Below are 23,325 nucleotides of genomic sequence, written 5' to 3'. Positions count from 1 at the left end.
TATTTCTGCTTAATGCTAGCTTAGGTGAGTTGTTTTGCTTTTTTTTTTTTACTTTGCATCTGCTTCTAGTTATCTTACTAAAACTCTAAAATCAAAGTGGGCAATTCAGAGCTCAGCTTCAGGGTTGGGTTCTCACATTATTCCATTGGCATGGCTTCCTGGTGAGAATTGAGAATGGTTCAAACATATTTGTAACTGAGGAAGAGCTTCAGCACAACAAAACTCACAAACAGTTCCCAGTCATAAATAACTGGTGCTTGCTGATTATTAAACAGAAATTGTAAAAAAATTAAATCTCTCTGTGGTTTATAGTCTTCTATGTCAACACCTTTGAATTTATATTGAGGAGTTTCTTTTATAAAAACATTTGCATAATTTGGAAACATACCCTCTTTCTTTGCCGACTTATTTCCACCTTCATTGCTGTGCACTTGTTCAGTGTATTCAAACGCCTGGAAGGGGGGGGGGACACACATTAAGACGTTTAACCTGAGGTTACTTATAATCTTGTACTAAATGGTTCTTGTACTAAATGGCTCCCAATCCACTAAAGTTCTTAAAGGAAATTAACATGTAATTTCATTAAGCCATCTTCATTTTGCTCCAGTATTCCACTAATAATAGTTGGCTCATAATGTGGGAAGCTAATCCATACTCCATAATCCATAATCCATACTGAAATCAATGGATCTAATATACTTAAGGCCACTGATTTTAGTAGGTCTACATTGAGTATAACTAATATTGGATAAAACCCTACAATTCCCTATTAATGCTCTTAAACACATACAAATGGAAACAGGTACAAAATCATGCCTCGGTAACACAAAAATGGTCAAAATGTCAACAGTGATAAAAGTGCATGAGAACCTTCTTGAGATGCAGGTAGAAAACGTTAAAGAATGGTTAACAAGTCCCTCTTTCAGCAAGTAATGGCTAAAAAAGTTAATGTGGGTAACATCATTTATTCAAGGTAGCACATATAAGCAAACTATTAATATATACATATTGCCTGGTATAATATAAATTTCCTGATGTGCTTTTGTTCTATGCAGTGAATAAACGGAAGCCCAAAAAATAAAAATACAGGGGTTCGTGTCATTTCCAAGAAAGTTTGATTTTTCTGTAACTCATAAATCTCAAATTCTTGCAGTCCAATTACAAACACCTGGCACCTTCTTATCTTTCCACTTTTGCACAAGTTGATAAAAGCCTCAACAATAGATCAATGAATAAAAATTTGCCAGTTCAGACCTGACTCTATGAAGAGAGACTTGTTCTTTTTATCTTGAGAAGCTATTTAAAAGGGAGGCCCAAATTGTGTTAGTGTGGGTTACATGAAGCCTTTAAGCGATCTGTTGAGAAATTAAGCAGCTTTTAAAAAGATTGTTGTGCAATTTGTTTGCAATTAAGCAATTACTCCGGTACTCCCCTGGAGTGGGTAAGAGTCATATATTTAGCAAAGCTACTGTTGCCTTAAAAAAAGAAAAATAAATTGTAAAGTGCACCTATATTACTACAGCTGCTTTGGCAAAATGTCAGCATCACTTTTGTGCCTGCAGCATCTTACCAAAGCTCTTTCTGAGAATAATTCCAGGGTTCATAATTTTGCAAATGTTGCTACTTTTATTCACTGTAGTTTGGGTCAGATTATTCCTAAACATTAGGCACCCTGAAAAGTTAGAATTCAGGGGGAGAGGGATCTTCCTTAGTGTAGGTAAAATAAAGGAAGTCAGTAGATAAGGGATGTGAGGTGGAGTCAGTGTTGGTCCATTGCAATATAACATATAAAATAGCATTCTAAAATAACCTACTAACTTTCTCAGAAAGCCAACAATCCAAAAACAGAAGTATCTTTAGTCACAAAACAAAATCATTCTTCTTTCCCCAAGCTAATTAAACCATCTATGGCCTTTTACACTGTGGAGGGCTATTGTTTCTATTTGTTACTATGTTATGCATTTTTGTGTTTTTATATGGTAAACTGCCTTGTGATCCTCAGATGAAAGGTAGTATATAAAATTAATAATAATAATTGTTATTTCAGTTCATACAAGATACAAGACTATTCCTAGGCAGTCTAGAGGATAATGCATGAGCAAACCCAGGTTGATTTGGAGGCAATCAACAGCATGACAGCAACACTGTATGTGTGGAATTGTCCTAGCTTTCAAAAGAAAAAGCCCTTCGAAGACTTGTACAGCCATATAGCAGTTCTTACTACTTACAAATATTCTAATAATTATATAGTAATGTGCCTGTCTTCAGACAGCCAAACAGGAAACTAGTAAGATACAGCCACTGACTTAGTTAAAGCCTCAGGTTGTCAATCTAAATACACATCTATTTAATTCAGAGCAAAGTTTACCTGTATAGGGATTCTATTGCATCTTGGTCTAAAAACTCATGATCTTTTCTGACAGTTTTGATGTCAATAGGAAACTGCATATCTGCAAAACAGAGTTCACAATGGTAAATGATTATTTTTTTGAGAGGGGGATTAATTTCACAAGTTCTTAAATCAGCTCGAAAACAAACCCCCCACTTCTGTAAATCAAGAAAATCTCTAATAAAAATACAAAACAACAACAACAACAAACAAACTCCCCAAGCAGTGGTTTTTTATAGTGACAGCTGCCAGACTCAAAATGGTCTCAATCTCTGCAAGGAAGAAAGCATAGATTTATAAATGAACACACCATCAGCTTGCCAGCTGATAGGATTCATTTTTAACCAAAAAAGGTTCAAAATCTTCTATGAAGGAAATAAACACTGGCCTAGCAAACTATGGCTTACCAAGACAGCAGAAATGCACTAGCTCCCAGAGAGGACCTTGCACACACTTTGTGCCTACCTTGTCCTTTCAGCTAGACATGGCTGTTAAGACAAGAAGCAACCTCAGCTGCAGCTTGTGGTTAAGGAGGAGAGAGCTTAACCACATCCCTGGATTCAGACAACATGCTAAGTCATCACTGAGCTAAAGTGACCAGAGAGGTGCAAAGTAGGTGCAATCTCCTCCCCAGCATTCATGCTAATCTGTGATTATGCTTAGCGTTACCTACAAACATAGCCACTGATTATTAGATGCTCAATCTCTATCTCCATTGTCTACTCAGAGATAGGAACAAGCAGATAATGCAAAACAGACTCATAACATTGTCAAGAGTCTATCACTAAGTTCATTTCTAGATCATTTTATATTTTGATTTTAAAAAATCTCACAACCTACATTAAAAAATCAACCTACATTAAAAAATCAAATAAAACAGTCCAGAAGCAAACATTACAGAAGAAAGTCAAATGTAAAATGCACATTTAAAACAGCATAATTAGCAGATAATAAAATGTTTTATGTTCCAATTGCCCACTGCACACAAATAAACTTGAATAAGCTTGCATAAGACAAGCCTGCTGGATCAAGCCAATGGCCCAGCATCTTCTTCTCTCAGAAGCCAACCAGTTTGCTTGTGGGAAGCCTGCAAGTTGGACATGAGCACAGCAGCCCTTAGCCCACTTGCAATTCCCAGCAACTGGTATTCAGAGGCATAATGCCTCTGACAATGGAGGGTAGAACACAGCCACCATGGCTAGTAGCCACTGATGGCCTTGTCAGCCATGAACTGGTTAGATATTTCCCTATAACTGACTGCATATTGGACGACAAGAGGGGCTGTTTATAAAGGGAAGGAACATGTTGCCAATACTTTTCAATTATTCTGCATCTCAGAACGCCATGGGTGAAGTAGTACCTTCAAACATCTGAGCATATTGGGGGAAGCCAGCAGCTTTCAGCCAATCACAGGCTTCTTTGGCCTCAATTTCTGCAATTAAAAACAAAACAAAAAAGAACACAAATTAAGTTTTGCTTTCCAATACTGAGCAACAACAACAACAAACCATTGTTAAGCTATGCTACTATCTTTAAAGCAACCCGTTTTCTTTCCTCCCTACCTTTTAATATATTACAGGCAATCCTCGTTTTGTGTTCCAGATCCCCAGGTGCGTCGGCAGAGTGCATGAGTCTACTCTGCCCCTTTTCATGGCGTTTTTATGACATTTTGGGGATACTTCTGGGTTTGGCATACATCATTTGGACTCGCCTAAACCAGGGGTTGCCTGTACTCTTAATAGTTAGGTAAAGGGACCCCTGACCATTAGGTCCAGTCGTGACTGACTCTGGGGTTGCGGCGCTCATCTCGCTTTATTGGCCGAGGAAGCCGTTGTACAGCTTCCGGGTCATGTGGCCACCATGACTAAGCCACTTCTGGAGAACCAGAGCAGCTCACGGAAACGCCGTTTACCTTCCCGCCAGAGTGGTACCTATTTATCTACTTGCACTTTGACGTGCTTTCGAACTGCTAGGTTGGCAGGAGCAGGGACCAAGCAACAGGAGCTCACCCCGTCACGGGGATTCGAACCGCCGACCTTCTGATCGGCGTACTCTTCATACACATATCTCATTCTGAGTATCCAAGCATACAACAGATGCTTTTGACATGCAGTTGCGTCTAAGCTGGTGGCATTGAGTATAATAGCTTTACTTACTCAGTGCCCCTAGTGATTTTCCTGCTCAGATGCATCTTTTGTATAGTCAGAACAATACTTTTGTCTAAACACTGAGAAATTATTTGTGAGACACACTTTCTGCATTTGAGAAATGATGACGGTTTGAAAACAAGGCTAATGAGGCTAATGCCTCCAGTGTGCCGAGAAATGCTTGTTGCTTTAGAGTGTACAACTAGGCGCTCTGGTGGCTTGGAAGGTGTTCTGTGGTGCTTTGAGGAAACAACCATGCTACATATGGCCCACCTATTTCCTAAAGTATTTTACTATTTGTTTTACAGCTCACTATCTATAACACCTGGCATCTAGTTCACAAAAACAGATGTCAGGAACTAAAAACTAATGACTTATTTTGTGGCAATTAATAAAAATCCTGTGGCTAACAGTATAACATTCCCACAGGAAAAAGGAAAAACACAACTTTGCAGAACTACAGAACATTCACCAGATGCCTTAAAAATGTAAACATATTTAATATACTTCTGGAAGAGCATAAGCCATCAGTCTCCAAAGTGAACCAATATTGCAAGTTACTGTGTCTCTTGTTAAGGAAGGCCGCAGGCTGTTCTCTCCTCTAGTCCAGTTCATGTTACAGCCCTCATATGTCCACCCAAGGCCTTCTGACTGCTGACTGAAAAGGATCCCTACACACACACACACACACACACCAGCTGGCAAAGCTTTCCTGATGGAATGCATTATTATTAATTTATAGTGTACCTTTCCTCAAAATAGTCATCATTAAGTTATCAGCTTAGAGAAAAGAGTATCAAAAAATATTTCCAGAGTCTCACAAGTTTTGCTTTGTTTCTTATCAAACAAATTTTCAGTAATAATAATAATAATAATAATAATAATGTCCTAGTTTCACATTGATGACTAACCAACTTTTATTGGTATATGCAATTCCAAAACAATATTATGGAGAACAACTTTTCTTTACAAAAATGATTTTAAGTTTAAGGCAGGAGCCTTAGATGTGTGGAATGTAGAAGCAAGAGCTTTACGTGGGACTAGCTGAGTACCAAGTATTCAATAACAAACTTCCCTGCTCAAAATTTTGCGCTTCCAGGACATCAACATGGGGCTGAAGGATTGAGACCAGCCACATGGAGCACCACTATGCCACACATACTGAAATTTATAAAGAACCAGGGATATTTCACTTGGCATGAACACCCTAAATCAGCCAGTCAGCAAAGTCTGTTTTCATAAAAAAATTGACATGTTGACTGTCATATTTCCCATACATGCCACCAACAGAGAAAAAATATGTGGCAAGCCCTAGGTTTGTTTGTTTTTTGTGAAAAGCTACTTAAAAGAAGCTTGTTTAGCAGGAGACAGATTCAAATTGGGCAACTTCTTTTGTGTATCTCATTCCAGGGCTGCCTTTTCAAAGAATGCTCCAGTATCAGTCTTTTTATTTTCTAGTTTCCATTGAGTGGCATTTGCTAAAGGAAAAAAAGATGACAGGGCTTTAAATATATTTTATGGAACCACTGGCATACAGTGCAAGATTCCAGAGCCAGCTCTGACATGACCCCCTACTCTTTGTATGTAACACATTTCCTGGCTTTCTAAACATTTGAACAGTTGAATGTTTCCACTTCCTGCAGGCCTCATTACTCAAAGATTAAAGAACAAGCAGAAGTTCAAAATGAATTGTTCTTCCTTAATAAAACTATCACTGCTAGATCCTTTTGAGAAATCATACAAACATGTGTTATGAATTCTGGTTAATTTTTCATTCTGAGTGCTATACAGGACAAATACTTTAAAAAGGATGCTAGCAGGTCAGATCAGTCTGTGCCTGAGAAAACAGGAAGAATGTGCTATTAATTTTCTTCTGTGCTGAGGCACAAGATACCAAATCTTCCTTAAGCAACATTTACAACTATCACTGAAGAAAATTAAGCCAGCTTCCCCTTAGGTATGAAGCAAACTAATGCAAAACTGATTAACATAATCTGGCATGCTTCCATTCCAGTTATTTCAATAGCATATCCACTTCTAATTGCATGCATCATTATGATTACTGTGAAAATACATTAAACACACAAGCAGAAAGTAATCACGTAGCAGCCAGAAGAATGAAAACCAAACTTTATTTTATAGAAATGCAAGTAGGAATAATGCCTGTCCTTTACCATTGTCTAACATATTTGAGCATTGGTTACTTTTGATATTTGTGCTTTGTTACAATGCTTTATTATTGAAAACTTTTTAAAAAATAAAAAAATAAAAACTAATATTCCAAGTATTTCATTTTAACAATCTAAACTGGTACTTACTTCTAAAAGACCCTTGTTTAAAGCTACAGAATATAAAAATTTCTAGTTGACAGTAAACATATATACTAAGTAATTCATTTTTAACTATCTTTGGTGGTTAGAGAAGGAAATGCCATTATACTGACATCTGATTTAAGTTCATCACCTGGCCACCTCTTTCAGCTTTATATCTTATACACAGTTTTTAAGCTTAGATGCAAATGAGAACCAATTATATGCATAAACTATGTTTGAATTTAACAACAATAATATCTGATGCACAACCACCATTTCCAGCTTCCCATGTCGTGGGGTAGTGGAGACCTGAAAGAGCTGAGTAAATCTCAAACATTTAGTTCCATATTAAGATTTCAAAATGCCCATACATATCCCAAAAGCAGAATGTTTCTCTTCTACTGTTCTTTGTTGCTTTACGTCTTGATTATTGCATTTACATGAAAATGATACTGGCATCTCAACTGAACGTTAATTCCAATCCAAAGTATAGAATTTGCTTGTGGTATTTCTATGCTCCTCTGTGTCTGGTGTGCATAAAAACTGTTAACACAATATGTAAGCAAAAGGGTTTGGCTCCAAAGTTTGTGGGCACTGGTAGCAGCATCACCTGGTGGAGTTCTGCTCAGGATGCTCCTGCCAGGAGAAAACAGTGATGGGAGTATTTTCATTGAATCCCACTTCCTCCTATAACCCCCAGTGCCACCTCTCATGCTATTGCATAGAATCCCCCAACCCCTACAGAGCATATTTTTAGTGGGGCATAAGGGCTGTAAAGGGGGTGGGGAGTAAACAAATGTTGTTTCACTCTCCATTCCATCAGCAGGCTTCTTCTACTAGATCACAAGCCTTTCCATTCAAAGTCTAGATCTAGCTAAATTAAAATACAATTACAATAAAAATACAAACACACCACAGATCATGGCAAATTAGACAGTCATGACCTCAAAACTTTAAAAAGGTCCTAAACTACCCATTAAAAGCTTGGGAAATAAATGTTTTTGCCTAGTGCCAAAATAAATACAAAGCGGGCCTCAGAGAAGCCTCACTGGGGATAAGCATTTCGCAACCAGGGTGGTCACAGAGAAGGCCCTTCTGACTCATAGTCACTTACGGGACCTCACTTGGCAGTGACACTTGGGAGAAGGTTACTAATAATCACCTCAAGGTCCAGGAAGGAACATATGGGAAGTAACCTGGCTAAAAGCAATAACCAAAGGTAGAAGTCCAATCCCAGTTAACAACCTTGCAGCCCTATTTTGGACTAACTGAATCTTCCATAGAGTTTTACAGGTAGCTGCATGTACAACACCACATTTCAATAATCTAAACATTTTATATAGAACTGGCACTAAAATCCTATGTTTTACCATTGGAATAAGATTCCCAGCTTTGAAAAAAAATACATTAAGATAGTTTTGCTCCCATTACTATTTGTACCAATACTTGTAGGTGTTCGCTTTTGCATACTAATGTCATTGTGGCAGCAAAACGAAAAGCCTAACACAATTAAAAACGAAACAAAACATTGTGTTTGCTAGTTCTGAAGAATAAAAAGCAAACTGCCCCAGAACTAAACTAATGTTTTGCCTCCTACTCCTCCTGTTCTTGGAAACTTAACTCTATTGTTCTTCTTCCAACGCCCTCCATCTGCTCCAGAACCAGTCAATATGCATGGGATCTATCTGCCTGACAGCTGCAGAAGCCAGATGTCACACACTGAAATGCACATTACCTATAGAACCAGAGTCTATCCCATCAGCAACTGTTCTGACAAGACCCTTTGTGCAGCCTTCTGTTGTATCATTCTTGTTCTTGGCTGTCTCTGCAGCTGGGGAGTTAACAGTAAGGCAAGGACATGCTGCCTATTAATTTTATTAGTACTTCAAATAAAGCACCTATTCCCAAAAATAAATGTTTTCACATACTGTGCTCAGACAGATAAGCTTATTTTATTGCATATATGTCTCTATGAAAATCATAATAAAGTTGAATGAACCTCAACCAACTATCCTTTGGATGCCACATCATGTCTTAATGAAGAATTTCTTCATTTAAATCTATGCTCAGACTATCATAGAATGGTCTGGTTCAAATTTAATGCTAAGTCAAACTAGGACTTAGAAGGGGCAAGTGTGTGGGTACTAAGGGAGAAAATTGCTGCCACTCTGCTCCTCCCCTGGCCTTGTTGCTACCCATAAGATAGTTACGGTTTGTCTCAGTATTGTGTTCAGACCCAGTCTCATGGAAGCCATAGCAAACCATAAGTTGTAATCAAGGTTTGTGCTTGGTTTATCACTTGAGGTTTGTTTGGGTGAGGCAAAACACAAGCTCAGGTTCACTTACCCAAACCATGGCTTAGCTCTGGATACACAGCAGTGGCCGGGAGGAGTGAAGCAGCAGTAAGTTTCCTCCTGCATAGCCACATGCATGAGCATTTTTGCTGTTCCACAAAAGTGTCAAGAAAAAGGTATGGCTCTAAATCTGGCATACACATGACCATACTGTTAAGTACAAGTCACTATTGTCATCAGCGGTGTTGGTGAGCTCCAATTCACAAGGTGCCTACTGTATCAGAATAGTAAGGTAAAATTGAAAAGTATTTTGCAAGTACTGCATAACTAAAAAGTCAGCAGTGGTTCCCAATTTGCTAATTACTGAGGACCCCTTATTTTTCAAAAGCCAAGCCACGGACCCTCTACTTTTGAAAATTTTGACAACTATGGTAGCTACTTCTGCAAAGCAATTTTTTAAACAAAACGTTGGGATGCCCCTAATAAGCAAAAGATTTTAGGTATGCTAAAAAACATAGGGCTGAGCGATATCTGGTTTTCAACATCATGATATATCAGCAGTTAAACATCATGATATTCTGATATATCCCAATGTCTGAAATTGGAGATCAGGCATGGGGATGAGGGAAGGAACAGCCACAGGGATTGAATGGGTGGGGGAAGGAGACGGAGTGGTGGCAGTCAGTGCCTTGAAATTGGCTGCCCCTGCTCTTCCTCATGCAACGAGTGATGTATTGCTGGGTCAAAATCATTACTTTGGTGTGATTTTGAAACCAATTTTGGCCAATATATTTAAAAAACACACAGTGCTAAAACATACCATAAAACTTGTGATATTACCATGCAAAAATGACAAAAAAAAATAGTTGGGGGAGGCAAGGGTATTCTGCAGACTCCCAGGGGTCCCTGGACCCCTAACTGGGAACCACTGAGATAGAGGGTACCAGAATATACGGTCTAGAATAGGAGGTCTTCTCTTCAGTCTCACCCTCCATGTACAAAATTGCAGGTTGCAGCACTTCATTCTGCTAATATCAAAGGTGCTCACTGGGAACTTGTTAGCATCACTTCTGTCTCTATGGAGTGGGAACATCCCTCATACGTTGGTTTTATGAGATAGTTGTGTGAGAGTGAAGATTCAGCTTTAAATCAGTTCCATGGATCCTTTTCCAACTGTCTGGATTGCAAAGAGAACTAACCTTAAATGTTCCACCACTGCTGACCTACATTCTTCAGAGCTGAGTTAGGGCTGTTTAGAAGCCCAACAGTGGCAGATTAGTATTATTATTCTTTCACTTAAGTAGAAAACGCTCTCACTCACTCAAAAGCTTCGCTCCAGGAAAGATAGCTAGCCAGCTTCTGCCAGCTTCCACACGTGACAAAACGGGGCGCAGACGATGGATTTGTTTTACGGCGAGGCACAATCTCTGCCGGATCACCATGCTGGAGTGAGTTCGTATTTCACAACACTATTAACGGCATACATCTTTCCTAAAACACGTTCTGCAGTCAATGTGCGTTATATTTACTGAAACTAGTATCTTACCCCGCCCCGCTGCAAAAAAAAAGGGGTCGCGTTTGTGTTCAACATGCGCGCAAACAAACCTGTACGTTCCCCAAACTTCAACCCCTTCAAATAACCCAGCCAACCCCAAGCGAAAAGCCAAGCTCGGCAACTACCCGACCCAGGCACAAAATCCTCCTCGAGTCTGGGAAAACCTCTCGTCCTCCGCGGGCAAAACCCGCAGCCCCTTCCCGAGAAACAACCCCCTCCCTGTTGCGTGGCGCTTGCGGCTCCTCGGTCTCCCCAAACTCCCGCTCTCCGTTTGAAGGCGCCTCGTTCGCTGCCAGAACTTCCCCCAGGCGAAGCCACTTACGCGTGAGGATCATCCCGCCTCGGTCCTGAGCGCTGAGCGAAAACGGAGCAGCTTCAGTCTCCAGCTCACTTCATCGCCGCCGAAGGAAACCAGAGCGGGAGCCGGGAGCGTGACAGAGGCTGTGAAGGGCTCGCCGAAGGCACAGATCCCGCCCCGCCGCTGCGCAAGAGAAACGACGCGCCCGCCGGCACTACTGAGGCGAATGGAGCGAGGCGCTGCTGCCTCCACCCCGGCTCCACCCACCCCGCCAACTTCTCTGGGCGGCCGGCGAAGCGCTGAGGGAAGGAGGCGGCTGCCTCAGCCTCGCAGGCACCTGGCGACTTCCTCTCCTCGAGCGAGGGGCTGGGCTGGGCTGGGCGGACAATAAGTAGGCACAGTCGCTGTTGTGGACGTGACTGACAGCGACGTGCCAGGAGGGCCTGAGGAGCTTATCTATATCAGTGCCTCGAGGTGTGTGAGGAACACCAGGATTTAATTTTCTGCATGAAAATACAGGGTGGGGGAAGACATAAGGATGCCCCCTTTCTGTTCCATCTTTGGGAAATAAGCTTCCACAACAGCTTGCTGGATGAAGCCCATGACCCGCCTACTCCAGCATACTCTTCTCAGGGTGGCCAACCTCTTCCCCTTGTCAATGAATAGCTGACTGCCCTGTTCTGTTTTTGAGTTTGGTGGGGGACCCAGCCACTAACACAGGGAGGGAGGTCAGGGCAGCCAGAATGGGCAGCAGGGATACAGAACTCTCAACCACCTCAGCCAGATCAGGGAGGATGGGAGTAGCTTTCCACAACAAAGGGAAACCCAGCCTTATGTTAAGCAACCAGTGCCATTCCTGAATAGAGAAAAGGTGCTGTGCAACCTGAAGCAAAGATTTTGGCATAGTAAATTTGCATCAGCAAGGTAGCCACTGGTTCCACTAGCAACGTCAGCTCCCTGCAACCATACCCATAATAATACATATACCTCCTTCCTGTGTATTGTGTATTTTTAGATTGTGAGCCTGAGAACAGGGACACTCTTAGCACTGATTTAATCACATAGCCCATCCTCTCACCTTGTTGCCTCCAGGTAACAGGGCTGTTGTGCCTTGGAAATACTTCTGCCTATGACCTTCAGTAGCCAGTTGGGAGGAAGTTCTTTCCCTGTTCTTTTCTGAAAACCTCTAAAGAGTAAGATTCCATGGCCTGTCTTTTAGCTATTGCAGAGATATCCCTAGTTAGCAGCTTGGCTAAAATTGCATAAAATGGCATATGTAAGTTTGGAAATTTGTTTCCTTATCGGCACACGAATTGAATTTAGATTAGGAATTTATCAAGTATTGGGTCACCACAGTTCCAGAGCTCTTTTTATTACTCAAGAGAGCCTTTCACTCAATAAGCTTCCTAAAACCAGTTTGTCAGGTCAAGCATTTATTTATCCTATGCTTCAGTTAAGAAACTGAATTCACAAGAACAACAAGAGTCTTATGGCACCTTAAAGGCTAACATGTTGATTATGGACTAATATTTTGTGGCCCGGAGTCTAATTCATCAGAGGCAGAAAGTACATTTCTTAAGGCTGCATATAAAACATGTATTTAAAACACATGACTTTCCTCAAAGAATCCTGGGAACTGTAGTTTACCCCTCACAGATGTACAAGTTCTAACACCTGCAACAAACTACAATTCCCAGGCTTTGGGGGGGGCATGTGCTTTAAATGTATGGTGTGTGTATGCAGCTTAAGGTTACAAAACCTTCTAATTAAGTAAAAACCAACAGATTAACAAAGAAACATTGATACTTAGGAACAGTCTAGTACAGAAGAAAAAAATGACCACCTGTCATCTATAGGTCCCAGCTAAAATTAGCCAAACATACCATTAAGGACCTACAGTCTAACCTGGACAATGACACTTCCTTTTCACAAGCTGTAGGTGATAGGTCACTTACAGCCCACTAACCCAAAATAGCTATTTACCAGCAATAAAAGACCACAAAACAAACACACACAGAGGAACCAGTACCTGCAACAAATCCATATGTCGTCAGGCAACACTATTACAGGACATCATAATGAGAGCCACAACATCACCTGCTTATCTTCCAATGTGATATATGTCATGTGTTAGAAATCTCCTTCTGCATTCTACATAATAAGTAAAAAAAGGCCAGTCCTTATGGAAAAGAATCAATAGGCATAAATGACATCAGAAATGGGAGTATTCAAAAATCAGCAGAAGTTTTCAGTCTTAACACTCTGCTACATGAACAAAGGAATTTCAAAGGAAGGCTCCAATGTAAAATTGCTGAATTCATCAAGTAATTAAATTCTATTCATTTAGATATGACCAGAGACAAATTGCACTTCTTATCTCTGTGCTTATTTTACATACATTCTAGATGTACTCTTCTTAAGTAGGTAGGGCAGAGGAAATTAAATGCAGTTTACACACACACACACACCACAGAAATGGTGAGGTATCTTAACCTCATAGCTAAAGCTCTGGATGACTCTAGTCAAGAGGAAGCACTTTTAAGATTCCACATTTAAAAGTAAGGCTATGGTACAATATTCACTTGCATTGGACTAAGTTTCACTGAAATCAGTGCAACTTACTTCTGCGCAAACATAGTGGATTGTTTAGTTAGTCTTCCACCCAAGTAGTAAGATGGGCATGAAATGACACATGAAAGGAAAATTAAAAACAGAAATAAAAAAAATGTGTGTGGGTGGGTGTGTAAACTTGTGGGCATTTATACCACAACACCCACATCTTCAAAGAATCACTGCTTATCTAAAGCTGTAAAAGATACTCTGTGGGTAGTTCAACATAACGTTCAAAACATAAACCCACCCAGCATGCAAGCCGTCCCTATAAGAACACAAGCCAATGTTACACCAAATCTTCCGTCATACAACCCTTTTTTAAGAGTGAGATATTGCCATTATTGCCTGTAAATACCAGTTGGTATGCAAACAAACTGCATAATGGTGTATAGCTTTTTAGACAGTTGTTTAGCCACTTAAGCGTAATGGAATTTACTTACAAATTAAATTTCACTTATTTCAGCCTGCCGTTAAGGGCTTGCATGCACTAGCTGTTTGGCAGTTCTCCAAATGATTCTATTTACACCCACTGAAAATTAATTGTCAAAGGCTGTTTTGCATAATGCAATTAGCTTCTATATGATCTCAGCTGTGTTTGGAAAACTTCAACTTCCTGTATCAGTGAGCTGACTTACAAAAATACAGACACAATTCTGGGATATGATCAAGTATCTTATTCTACATTATGTAAGGTTGGTGTGTTATTTTGCACCTATGTTTTGCCAGGAGCTACATGTAGAAAATTGAGGGGTGTGGGGTATGTGTGTGAAAACCATTATCTGTTCCCAAGAATGTCCTATGCTTAACTCTAATCACAAAAACCCACCTACAGGTCACCCTTTTTCTATTAAAAATATGTTTTTAGAGAAATGTGTGGATTTCTTATCTGGCTCACCAAGTAAAACCCTCATAGCTTTCACATATTATTTATAATAATCTCAAGTTTGCCACTGAATGTGAACTTCAAAGAGTCAGAAAGGCCAGATCCCAAGCAATTGTACCTGTGTGATAGATACAGTGGTACCTCGTAAGACGAATGCCTCGGAAGGCGAAAAACTCGCAAGACGAAAGAGTTTTTCGTTTTTTGAGTTGCTTCGCAAGACGATTTTCCCTATGGGCTTGCTTCGCAAGACGAAAACGTCTTGCGAGTTTGTTTCCTTTTTTCTTACAACCGCTTGAAGAGGTGCAGTTGCGACTGACCGAGCTTCGCAAGACGAAAAACCACGCAAGACGAAAAGACTTGCAGAACGAATTAATTTCGTCTTGCGAGGCACCACTGTATGCATATCCTATTCACACTTCATTTAGATGCATTTACATAAAACACTCTGCAAACAAGACTGCACATTCAGGAAGGGATTGCAACACCTTGGGGTCAAGGGTGGGGACAGGAAGAATCAGACAATCTGCTGGTTCCCAATTACAAAATGGCTGGGAATGAGAAGTAGTGTGTTTTCCCAGTGCTGCCTTAACATGCTCAGACATGACAGCCTTTTCATAGGCAGATACAGGAATAAATAACAACACAAATTTTGGGTGGTTTTATAAAAGGAATTAGACAAATTCATGGACAATAAGGCTATGGGTGGGTACTAGCCATTTTGGTTATGTTCTACCCCTCCAAATACCAGTTGCCAGGAAAGGATTGCACTCAGGTATTCCTGATGGGTTTCCTAAAGGCATCTGGTTGGCTACTGGGAGAAAAGGTTGCTGAGCCTGGTAGGCCTTTGGTCTGATCCAACAAGACACTTCTTATGTACTTAATTAGTGACTATTATTGTTATTATTATTATTACATTTTAAATTACTGTTGTTATGCCATTTGTTTTATTTGTATGATCACACTGCAATTTGTAAGATCATACTGTGGAGGTTGTTTTAATTTTAGTTTACTTTGTAATCTCCTTTGAGTGCACTAGTTTCAAAGGAAGCTTATAAATTGTGGGATAAATAAATCAACAAAATGTTCACAGGCACTCAATAGTTCAAAGAGTGTGATCTCTTAAGAGCATATATGGTATATCTGTACAGGTCCAAGGCACTCTCACTTTTAAAAGGAAAATGCCTAAACACAGAGTTAAGGGGTGGGGAAAGAAACACAAAGATTACCAGCATTACTTCAAGTTCCCATTGTGTTGTAATCAGGTGTCCTAATTTAACTGGCTAGCTGGGATTAATAATTATTTTTTATTTTTTTTATATGGATTTAGTCTAGACAAAAATAGTTTGTGGTTTCATCAGCAGCAAACTTCAGCATTTAGGATTGCTCAACTGTCAGGATGCATTTCAAGGATTTCCTATCATTCATTGCTGTAAGAAGAGTTGTGGGTGGGTGGGGGATGTTCACAACTAGAATCCAAAAACATATATTCAGATAGGGTTGCCATATTTAAAAAAGTAAAAACCAGGACACCCTGAAAGTCGTTGAGTTGTTGTTGTGCTTTAGGGAGAAACCACTGAAACTGTTGACTTGACTTGCCTAAAATCAAGAACAAAGCACCACCTTTTAGAAATTCCCCCCGTAAATCAATTCCACCTTTGAAATCACGGTAATTTCTGGGAAGATCCAGACGTATGGCAGCCCTAATTCAGATGATCTCTTACCAGCGGAATTCCTATAAAATTAGGCTGAGGGATGCAGAACTGTTGTGCTGGATGTCACTCGCTTTTATGAAGCATTTTTAATGCTATGCATTTAAGTCTATTTTAAAATGACAGTAGTTGTCCCAAGGGAAGCCAACATGGTGCCCTCCAGAGGTTGTGAACTACGGTTCCCATCATCCCAGCCCACTTCTCATGCTGACTGGGGCTGATGGGAGTGGTGGTCTATAGTATTTGGTGAACAGCATGTTGCCTAGCTCCCTTCAGATTTGAGGAAAAGAGCACAAATGTGATTTAAGCACACACTGTATACAGTGGTACCTTGGGTTACATACGCTTCAGGTTACATACGCTTCAGGTTACAGACTCCGCTAACCCAGAAATATTACCTCGGGTTAAGAACTTTGCTTCAGGATGAGAACAGAAATCATGCTCTAGCGGTGCGGCGGCAGCAGGAGGCCTCATTAGCTAAAGTGGTGCTTCAGGTTAAGAACCGTTTCAGGTTAAGAACGGACCTCCGGAATGAATTAAGTACTTAACCCAAGGTACCACTGTATTTATACCAAATGTTTATTCTCTTTTAGATTATATTTAACGTAAAGTGGGATTTGTCAAATATATAAACTGTCCCGTAGAGAGATTCCTACCTACCAAAATAGGACTGGCAATGCACCTACCCACACAGATGCTACAAGGTGCAAGTTTTTCAAGTGTTTGCTCACAGCACAGATGGCAAAGCCTCAACAAACAACAGCCCCGTATTTATCTGATCCATTCAGCAACCAGATTAGACTTGCTTCAAGTTTTCCCTTTACTTGCTTTGCTTTCCAAGCCCCATGATTCATATAGCACAATGCTACCTGAAGTTATGCACACCAGAATAGTCTTTAAAAGGACCAGCTATGTCAAAGTGATTAGCCAGTCACAGAAAAGGAGAGCGATAAGGTATTAGCTAAATTGTAATTTCCTTGAGTAGAATTTGAAACACACCTCTAGATCTTGCTAAGAAAAGCCAGAGGAACATAGGGAAAACTGAAAGGTTATAGTTATTAGTTAAGATTTTAATAATTAGTTAATAGTTAATAATTAATTAGTTAATAATTATGAGTTTGCTCATTTCTCAGATATTTGTTAAGCTGACTTGAAACAGAAGACAAAATATGTTAACATTGTAGCTTTTTGTTTGTATAATTGTTTCGTATAAACGACTGGCGTCTCCAAAACTTTTTCTCAACTGCTTAGTATTTCAGATTCTGTACGGTTTAGTGACAAAGGTGGGACTAATTTCAACCTAGCTTTTAAACTGCCAATTCTAGTTATTTGCTGAACTGAAGTAATACAGATGTAATCATATACACCTGGGATCTCGAAATGCTGTCTAGTTTAGGGATTCTCCACAATACATGGAGTATCTACGAAATGGAAGCAATCTTGGGGACAAATATACCCTTATTTGGTTATGAATTATCCTGCAAGTCATCTCAAAGCAGCTCACTTTAAACAAAATTCCCAAACTATTTAAAGATTATAACATAATCTCTTAGGTCCTAAGTAGGGCAGATGGGGACAATCCTAACTGCCAGATATGTTACAGCTGACACAATCAAGCCTGGACTCCACCTCCAGACTATTTTTTGAAGAAGAATATGCATTCCTTTTCCCAAGCCAGATTTTGGCTTACTGTGTCTTCTCCAAGGGACAAAGCTGGGTTGCCTAGCTTGCTTCATGTCCAATTTAAAAAGAAGATCAGACTAAGGGCTAGGTAGAATTAAAATGCAATTTTATTTTTTATCTATCATGTTTTTATGCTTTTATCCTGACCCTTCTCCCAAAGCAGGCAGGTTTGGCCCTCCAGATGTTTTGGGACTACAACTCCCACCATCCCTAGCTAACAAGACCAGTGGTAAGGGATGATGGGAATAGTAGTCCCAAAATACTTTGAGGGTCAAGTTTGGAGATGCCTGTCCCAAAGGATCCCAAGGCGGCAAACAAGCAATAAAACAATAAAAAGGCAATTAAAAACATCTTTAAAAACACCCTCAATGCAGGTGCAGACTGTAAAAAATCCCAATACTGATGCAGCCGTTAACTGATGGACATGCGTAAGCCCTAGAAATCCCTCCCCAGCCACTTCAGACACAATTGTTCAGAGTAGGCAGCTGGGTTCTTCTTGAAACTAAAAGCTGCTTTTTCTCCTTTTCAAGTGGCAGCATATGTGCTTGCGGACAAATTGCAAATGGAGAACTGAGCTTTGTAAACATTTGGGGGCCCATCACTTTATGGGGATAATCTGTGGGACAGTAGACTTTGGCTACTGAAGTATTTAATGGGGAACCAGTAGCCCTCCATATATTCTTGGACTACAACTCCTATTGTACCTGAACATTGGTCATGCTGGCTGGGGCTGGAGGGCCACAGATTCCCCATATGTAGTCCAACCTGAATATTTAGTAAATCAACTCAGATAGTGCCAATTGCTATAAGACTCCAGTGACCTCCTTCCCAAAGGACACTAACTCTGTTGCAGCCTGTAAACTTTTCAACATTCAGAGAAGTTGGGTGGGTGTAATAATTGTGCATTGGGTGCATCAAGGACTCCATGAGCCATGTTTGTCAGGGTACACATTTTAAAATAATATTGGATCACTAATGTTTCAGAAAACTGGGTCCCTCTTCTCTTCCAAAATGCCACAGGTATATCCCTGGGATCAATTATTCTTCATTTCATGTATTTTCTTCCTTTAATTCCTCCCCTCTTTTTTTTAAGATAACTGCCCCTGAACTCTAATATCCTATACTTCAGAGGAAAGCAACTTGTAGAGTACACACATTCCAGAAAACTACACTAGCAATGCAAGACCGGCACTGTTCCAACAACTGGAGTCATTTGGAGCCAACCCCCTCCCACCCTCTACATATTTGAACTCTGATATCACTAGACTATTCCCTATGTAATCATGCCACCACCAGAAACCCTGCTTGCTCTCCCTTACCATGAATATTCAAAGGAACTGCTTGAGCTATAATTGTGGACGCAAAACACAGTTTAAAACTGCTAGAGTTGGCGAATTGTAGAAATTAATAAATGATAGAATTTAGATAATATTTGGAGTACTAAAGGGAAGATGCCAGGCCAGGGCCTCACCTGAGATAGAAGCCCTGAAGAATGAAAAAAGGTGCTGGAAACAAGTCATTAACCAAACTGGGACAGCTGGGACAGAAGCACAATAACCTGGTTGATTGAATCCATCAACCAGGTAGGAAGCTCTGCTGGTGAGGACAGGAAGCTGCCAAGGTGATGGGGAGGATGTGATGTCACATTAGAAAAATACTGTCCTTTTAAAATCAGAGGTCTGGATAAGGTGGGCAAGCAGACAGATGGGGAGAAGCTGCTTGGAGCAGGGGTACTTAGGAAGAAGAAAGGAAGTGGGCAGAACTCCAAAAGCTGCTGTGAAGGGCAGAACCATCTTGTGCAGGCTGGGACAGATACATAGAGAGGGTATGCAGGATGCCTTGGACTCTAACGTTGCACTGCTCTGGAAAACAAGACCCTATTAACATGTAATGCTCCAAACTCTCTCCAAAGTAGACCAGGTATAAATACGTGTACAATAAACCATGTTTCTTAAAGACACTAGTCTCCACTTTGCCCTGATTTCCCAATGGAAACACAACTCTGGGTGAGCACCTGGACCCCCTGGGATCTTGCTACTGCTTGGTAGAGATTGGGGGTAGCGCACAGTCTAGGTAGCAACATTTTTTAAAGTGTGCCTAGCTTTATGTTCTGGGCTCTTATCTATTCAGTGAACTCCATTGTAAATACATACAATGGAACCTCTACTCATGACCACAATCTGTTCTGGAGGCAGTCCAGAAGTCAAAATGGGTCGCTGGGAGAGGCGCCGTTGTGTGCAGGCGCAGGTGGTGATTACCCGCTTCTGCGCATGTGCGAACGGCGATCACCGCTCCTGTGCATGCGTGAACAGTAGCAAACCCGCCAGTTACTTCCGGGTTTGCTGCAGACATTGAGTAAAATGGACACGAGCGGAGGCGGACGTAAGAAGAGGTGTACCTGTAATTCCCAGTTTAACATTAGATGCATCTACTTCACGCTGTTCACCTCTCAACAAGGCATCTGTATCATATTGTTTTTTGTTTTGTCTGGCAAGCTTGTAGGGAACATGTGTTGATGAGCAACTACAGAAATCCAGTAAGAAAATAGCTAGGACTCATAAGCACTTTGGTCTTTGCCTCATTATGTATCCTAACAGAACAGAAATTATGCAAGAACACAATATAGTCTCTCTCCCACCCACATCAGTGCCTAAGGGGCATTCTCAGCATCCTCTGGAACATGCCAACCTAGGGAGAGCCTGATCCAGGCTGTGATAACTTCTCCATTACATTACAGTAGGAGACACTTAGAAGCTATGCAAGTCCACCACACCTTTTAAAAATCTTCAACAGTTTTTGGACATTTAATCTACATAAGGGAACAAACAAGAAAATTATTCTTGGCAGAACTGAAAATTACACTAAAGAAAGAAGCTGCAATAGATACATGGATAAGTAAAATAACATACTAGGTAGAGATGACAAAATAAAGGCCTATTTGCACCCCAAAAGCATTTATGCAGCTATATTCTACATCCACTGTTAGAGGTATGCAGCTGAATGGCAGTTGCGAGGAGAGAGCTGTTGCACTGCTTCCCAGCTTCCCACAGGCATCTGTTCGGCCACTGTGAGGACAGGGTGACATGCAGTATGATCACATCTTATGCACATTTAACTTGTGCAATCTCAACCAAACCCAGTTAAAGGCAGGCTGGTTGAAATTGTGCAGTTAAATCCAAGCAAAGTGGAGAACTAAAAAGCTTGTTTTGTGCTGGGTCTACTTTGAGTTTCCTGGTTCAGAAAGAGCTTTTAAGCTCTCCCCCTTGCTTGGGGGCACTCAGTGTTCCAGTTCTGGGAAGTTCTTGCAAAATCTCCTAAGCACCTGACATGTGACTTCTTTGGTTTTTGAATTTAACCTCCTCCAGCTTCCTCCAATGTTCTGATGGCAGCCCTTCTTTTTTAAAAATAATAATTAAGTAAGAGGGTTGTGCAGAGTGAAAAGCAGCACAGCTGCTCCCCTGCAGCAATGCTATCCTTTCTACCCCCTCCAAAAGCAACACATAGACTTGAGTACCACACTATTAGCACTACAGACTGCACTTTCGGAAAGAATATGGCTGGGCAGCACTCAATTTGATAAAGCACATTCCAGTCAGGGCTTAAAGGACAAGAGTCAGATGCATCTTCTGATAGATTCTTTTGCAACTGACTAACCTTATTCCCTGCACCCCCAAGTAAGAGGTGTATTTGCTTTGGATGAAATACCCCCTTTAAGCAGAGCAAAGTAAACCCTCTGTTTCACATTGTGAAATCTTAAGGGTTTTGACAGCTTTTACACTGCATATGAATCGGTCTTTTGTTTCAGCAGTTAATACAAAAGCTGGCTCCTGGGGCCATATCACAAAGCACAAGTATGTCTGTATGTGCCTTCTCCATTCCATAGAATAAAATGGCTAGGATGTGCCAGCAAACAGGAATACTACTGAGAAAACAAAAGCAAGAGTCAGATACGTGCAAACATGCCAGTCTAACTGAGTAGCAGCTACAGGGACTGTGTGATGTAGCTAACAATGTAAGGATGTACTTACTGAAGAAGAATAAAGGAAAAGGGTGGGGGAACAGGATTGTTTTACGTTAGCAAAAGCAGCAGCAAAAGGAGGAACACACATTGATTGCGTGTTACCTTGAGATTTGAGATAAGTACAAAATGTGCTCCCTTCTTTGCCCATAGCACACATATGTAATTCTGCTAAGCAATGTAGCCTAAAGTCAGGTGTTGGGAACCTTTGGCATTCCTGGAGTTTCTGAACTACAATACCTATCATCCCTGGCCATTGGCCATGCTTACTGGAGCTGATGGGAGCTCTAGTTCAGCAGCATCTGAAGCGTCAAAGGTTCTCCACACCTGCCTTAAGCCTATTCCTACTGGAATTTGACAAGAGTAAAAGGTGGGGGCCTTATGATCAATAAACTGAAATAAAAACTTGGAGTAAACAGAGGTTAGAAACAGTTGGTTTAAATTTAAGAAGGGTTTTCATAGTTGTTTCCATCATATCACGGGTACCGTAATTAACTCCTTGCTAATTTAAGTTTTGTGTAGGCAAATGCTGTAAGATTGTAACAAATTCCTAAATGAAATACCTATCCAGCAACTTAGCTTCCCACACAATTCCCCCAAACAGGTGTGGATGCTATATTAGCATAAGCACACACATTAAAATTACGGGGTGGTGAAAAAGCCTTGGGGAGGTGGGGGGAAAGATGAGCAATAGTGATTCATCATCTGTTTTGGATACACCATCTGTGTTTGTATGTGAGCTTTCAGAATACACACACACACACACACACACACACACAGAGAGAGAGAGAGAGAGAGAGAGAGAGAGAGAGAGAGAGAGAGAGAACTTCTGACAGAGGTTTTAGTCCTGTTGCTTTTGCTTGACAGATGTGAAAGATGAGACCTGGAAGACCCACTTAGCTCAATTTAACTGATTCCTATGTTAGGGGCCAGGGGCCAGAGCTACCTGATAAAGAGCAGATTGTCTGCTGTAAAGGATACTGGGAGTGCCCCCCTTAAAATTGTAGGTGCAGGGATGAGGACTGCAGCAGGGAGCAAAGCCCCTGTCCACCCACTTCACTGTCTCAATCCAGCTTGGTGGTAATGGAGGGGGTTGCACCAGCTATTTGTAATATATATAAAAAAAGATATTCTACACTTAAAGGAATACTATAGTAAAAGCATCATTGCAATTCAGGAAGCTTTTAGAAGCTACCCCCCTCTCCACACACACATAACAACTCCTAAGTATACAAGGAGTTAACACCACAATCACAGCCCACTTCTAAAGAAAGTTCACTTTAAGGTTTCAGCCATCAATACAAAGACAGCTGCTTTTGGCTGCTATCACATGACAACAGCTTTGAATGTAGCCAAGTCATCCAAGCACAAAAGAAGTGTCATTCTAACAAGACATCTGTGCAAAGAGTCAGACAATCCTAACT

At 40.7% G+C, this 23,325-nt stretch overlaps 1 protein-coding gene across 4 annotated transcripts in view; it reads right to left on the bottom strand.

Annotated features, from left to right (window-relative positions):
• The window catches only part of LOC310754720 (rho GTPase-activating protein 7-like), an 89,566-nt gene that overhangs the window by 15,356 nt on the left and 50,885 nt on the right, over window positions 1-23,325 (bottom strand). For 3 of the 4 annotated variants that reach the window (XM_083596844.1, XM_083596842.1, XM_083596843.1), the window contains exons 2-4: window positions 3,750-3,821; window positions 2,369-2,450; window positions 389-452 (exon numbers count right to left, since the gene is read on the bottom strand). In XM_083596844.1, the coding sequence (XP_083452970.1) occupies window positions 389-452; window positions 2,369-2,450; window positions 3,750-3,821 (218 nt within the window). Of the gene's footprint in view, window positions 1-388; window positions 453-2,368; window positions 2,451-3,749; window positions 3,822-11,019; window positions 11,351-23,325 lie in introns of those variants that run through there. The other variant, XM_083596845.1, reaches the window with a different exon arrangement.

The sequence above is a fragment of the Podarcis filfolensis genome (genome assembly GCF_964270895.1).
Source record: "Podarcis filfolensis genome assembly, chromosome: 2".
NCBI lineage: Eukaryota > Metazoa > Chordata > Lepidosauria > Squamata > Lacertidae > Podarcis > Podarcis filfolensis.
The sequence above is the reverse complement of the archived record's forward strand: the minus strand, read 5'-3'. Positions and strand labels throughout refer to the sequence as shown.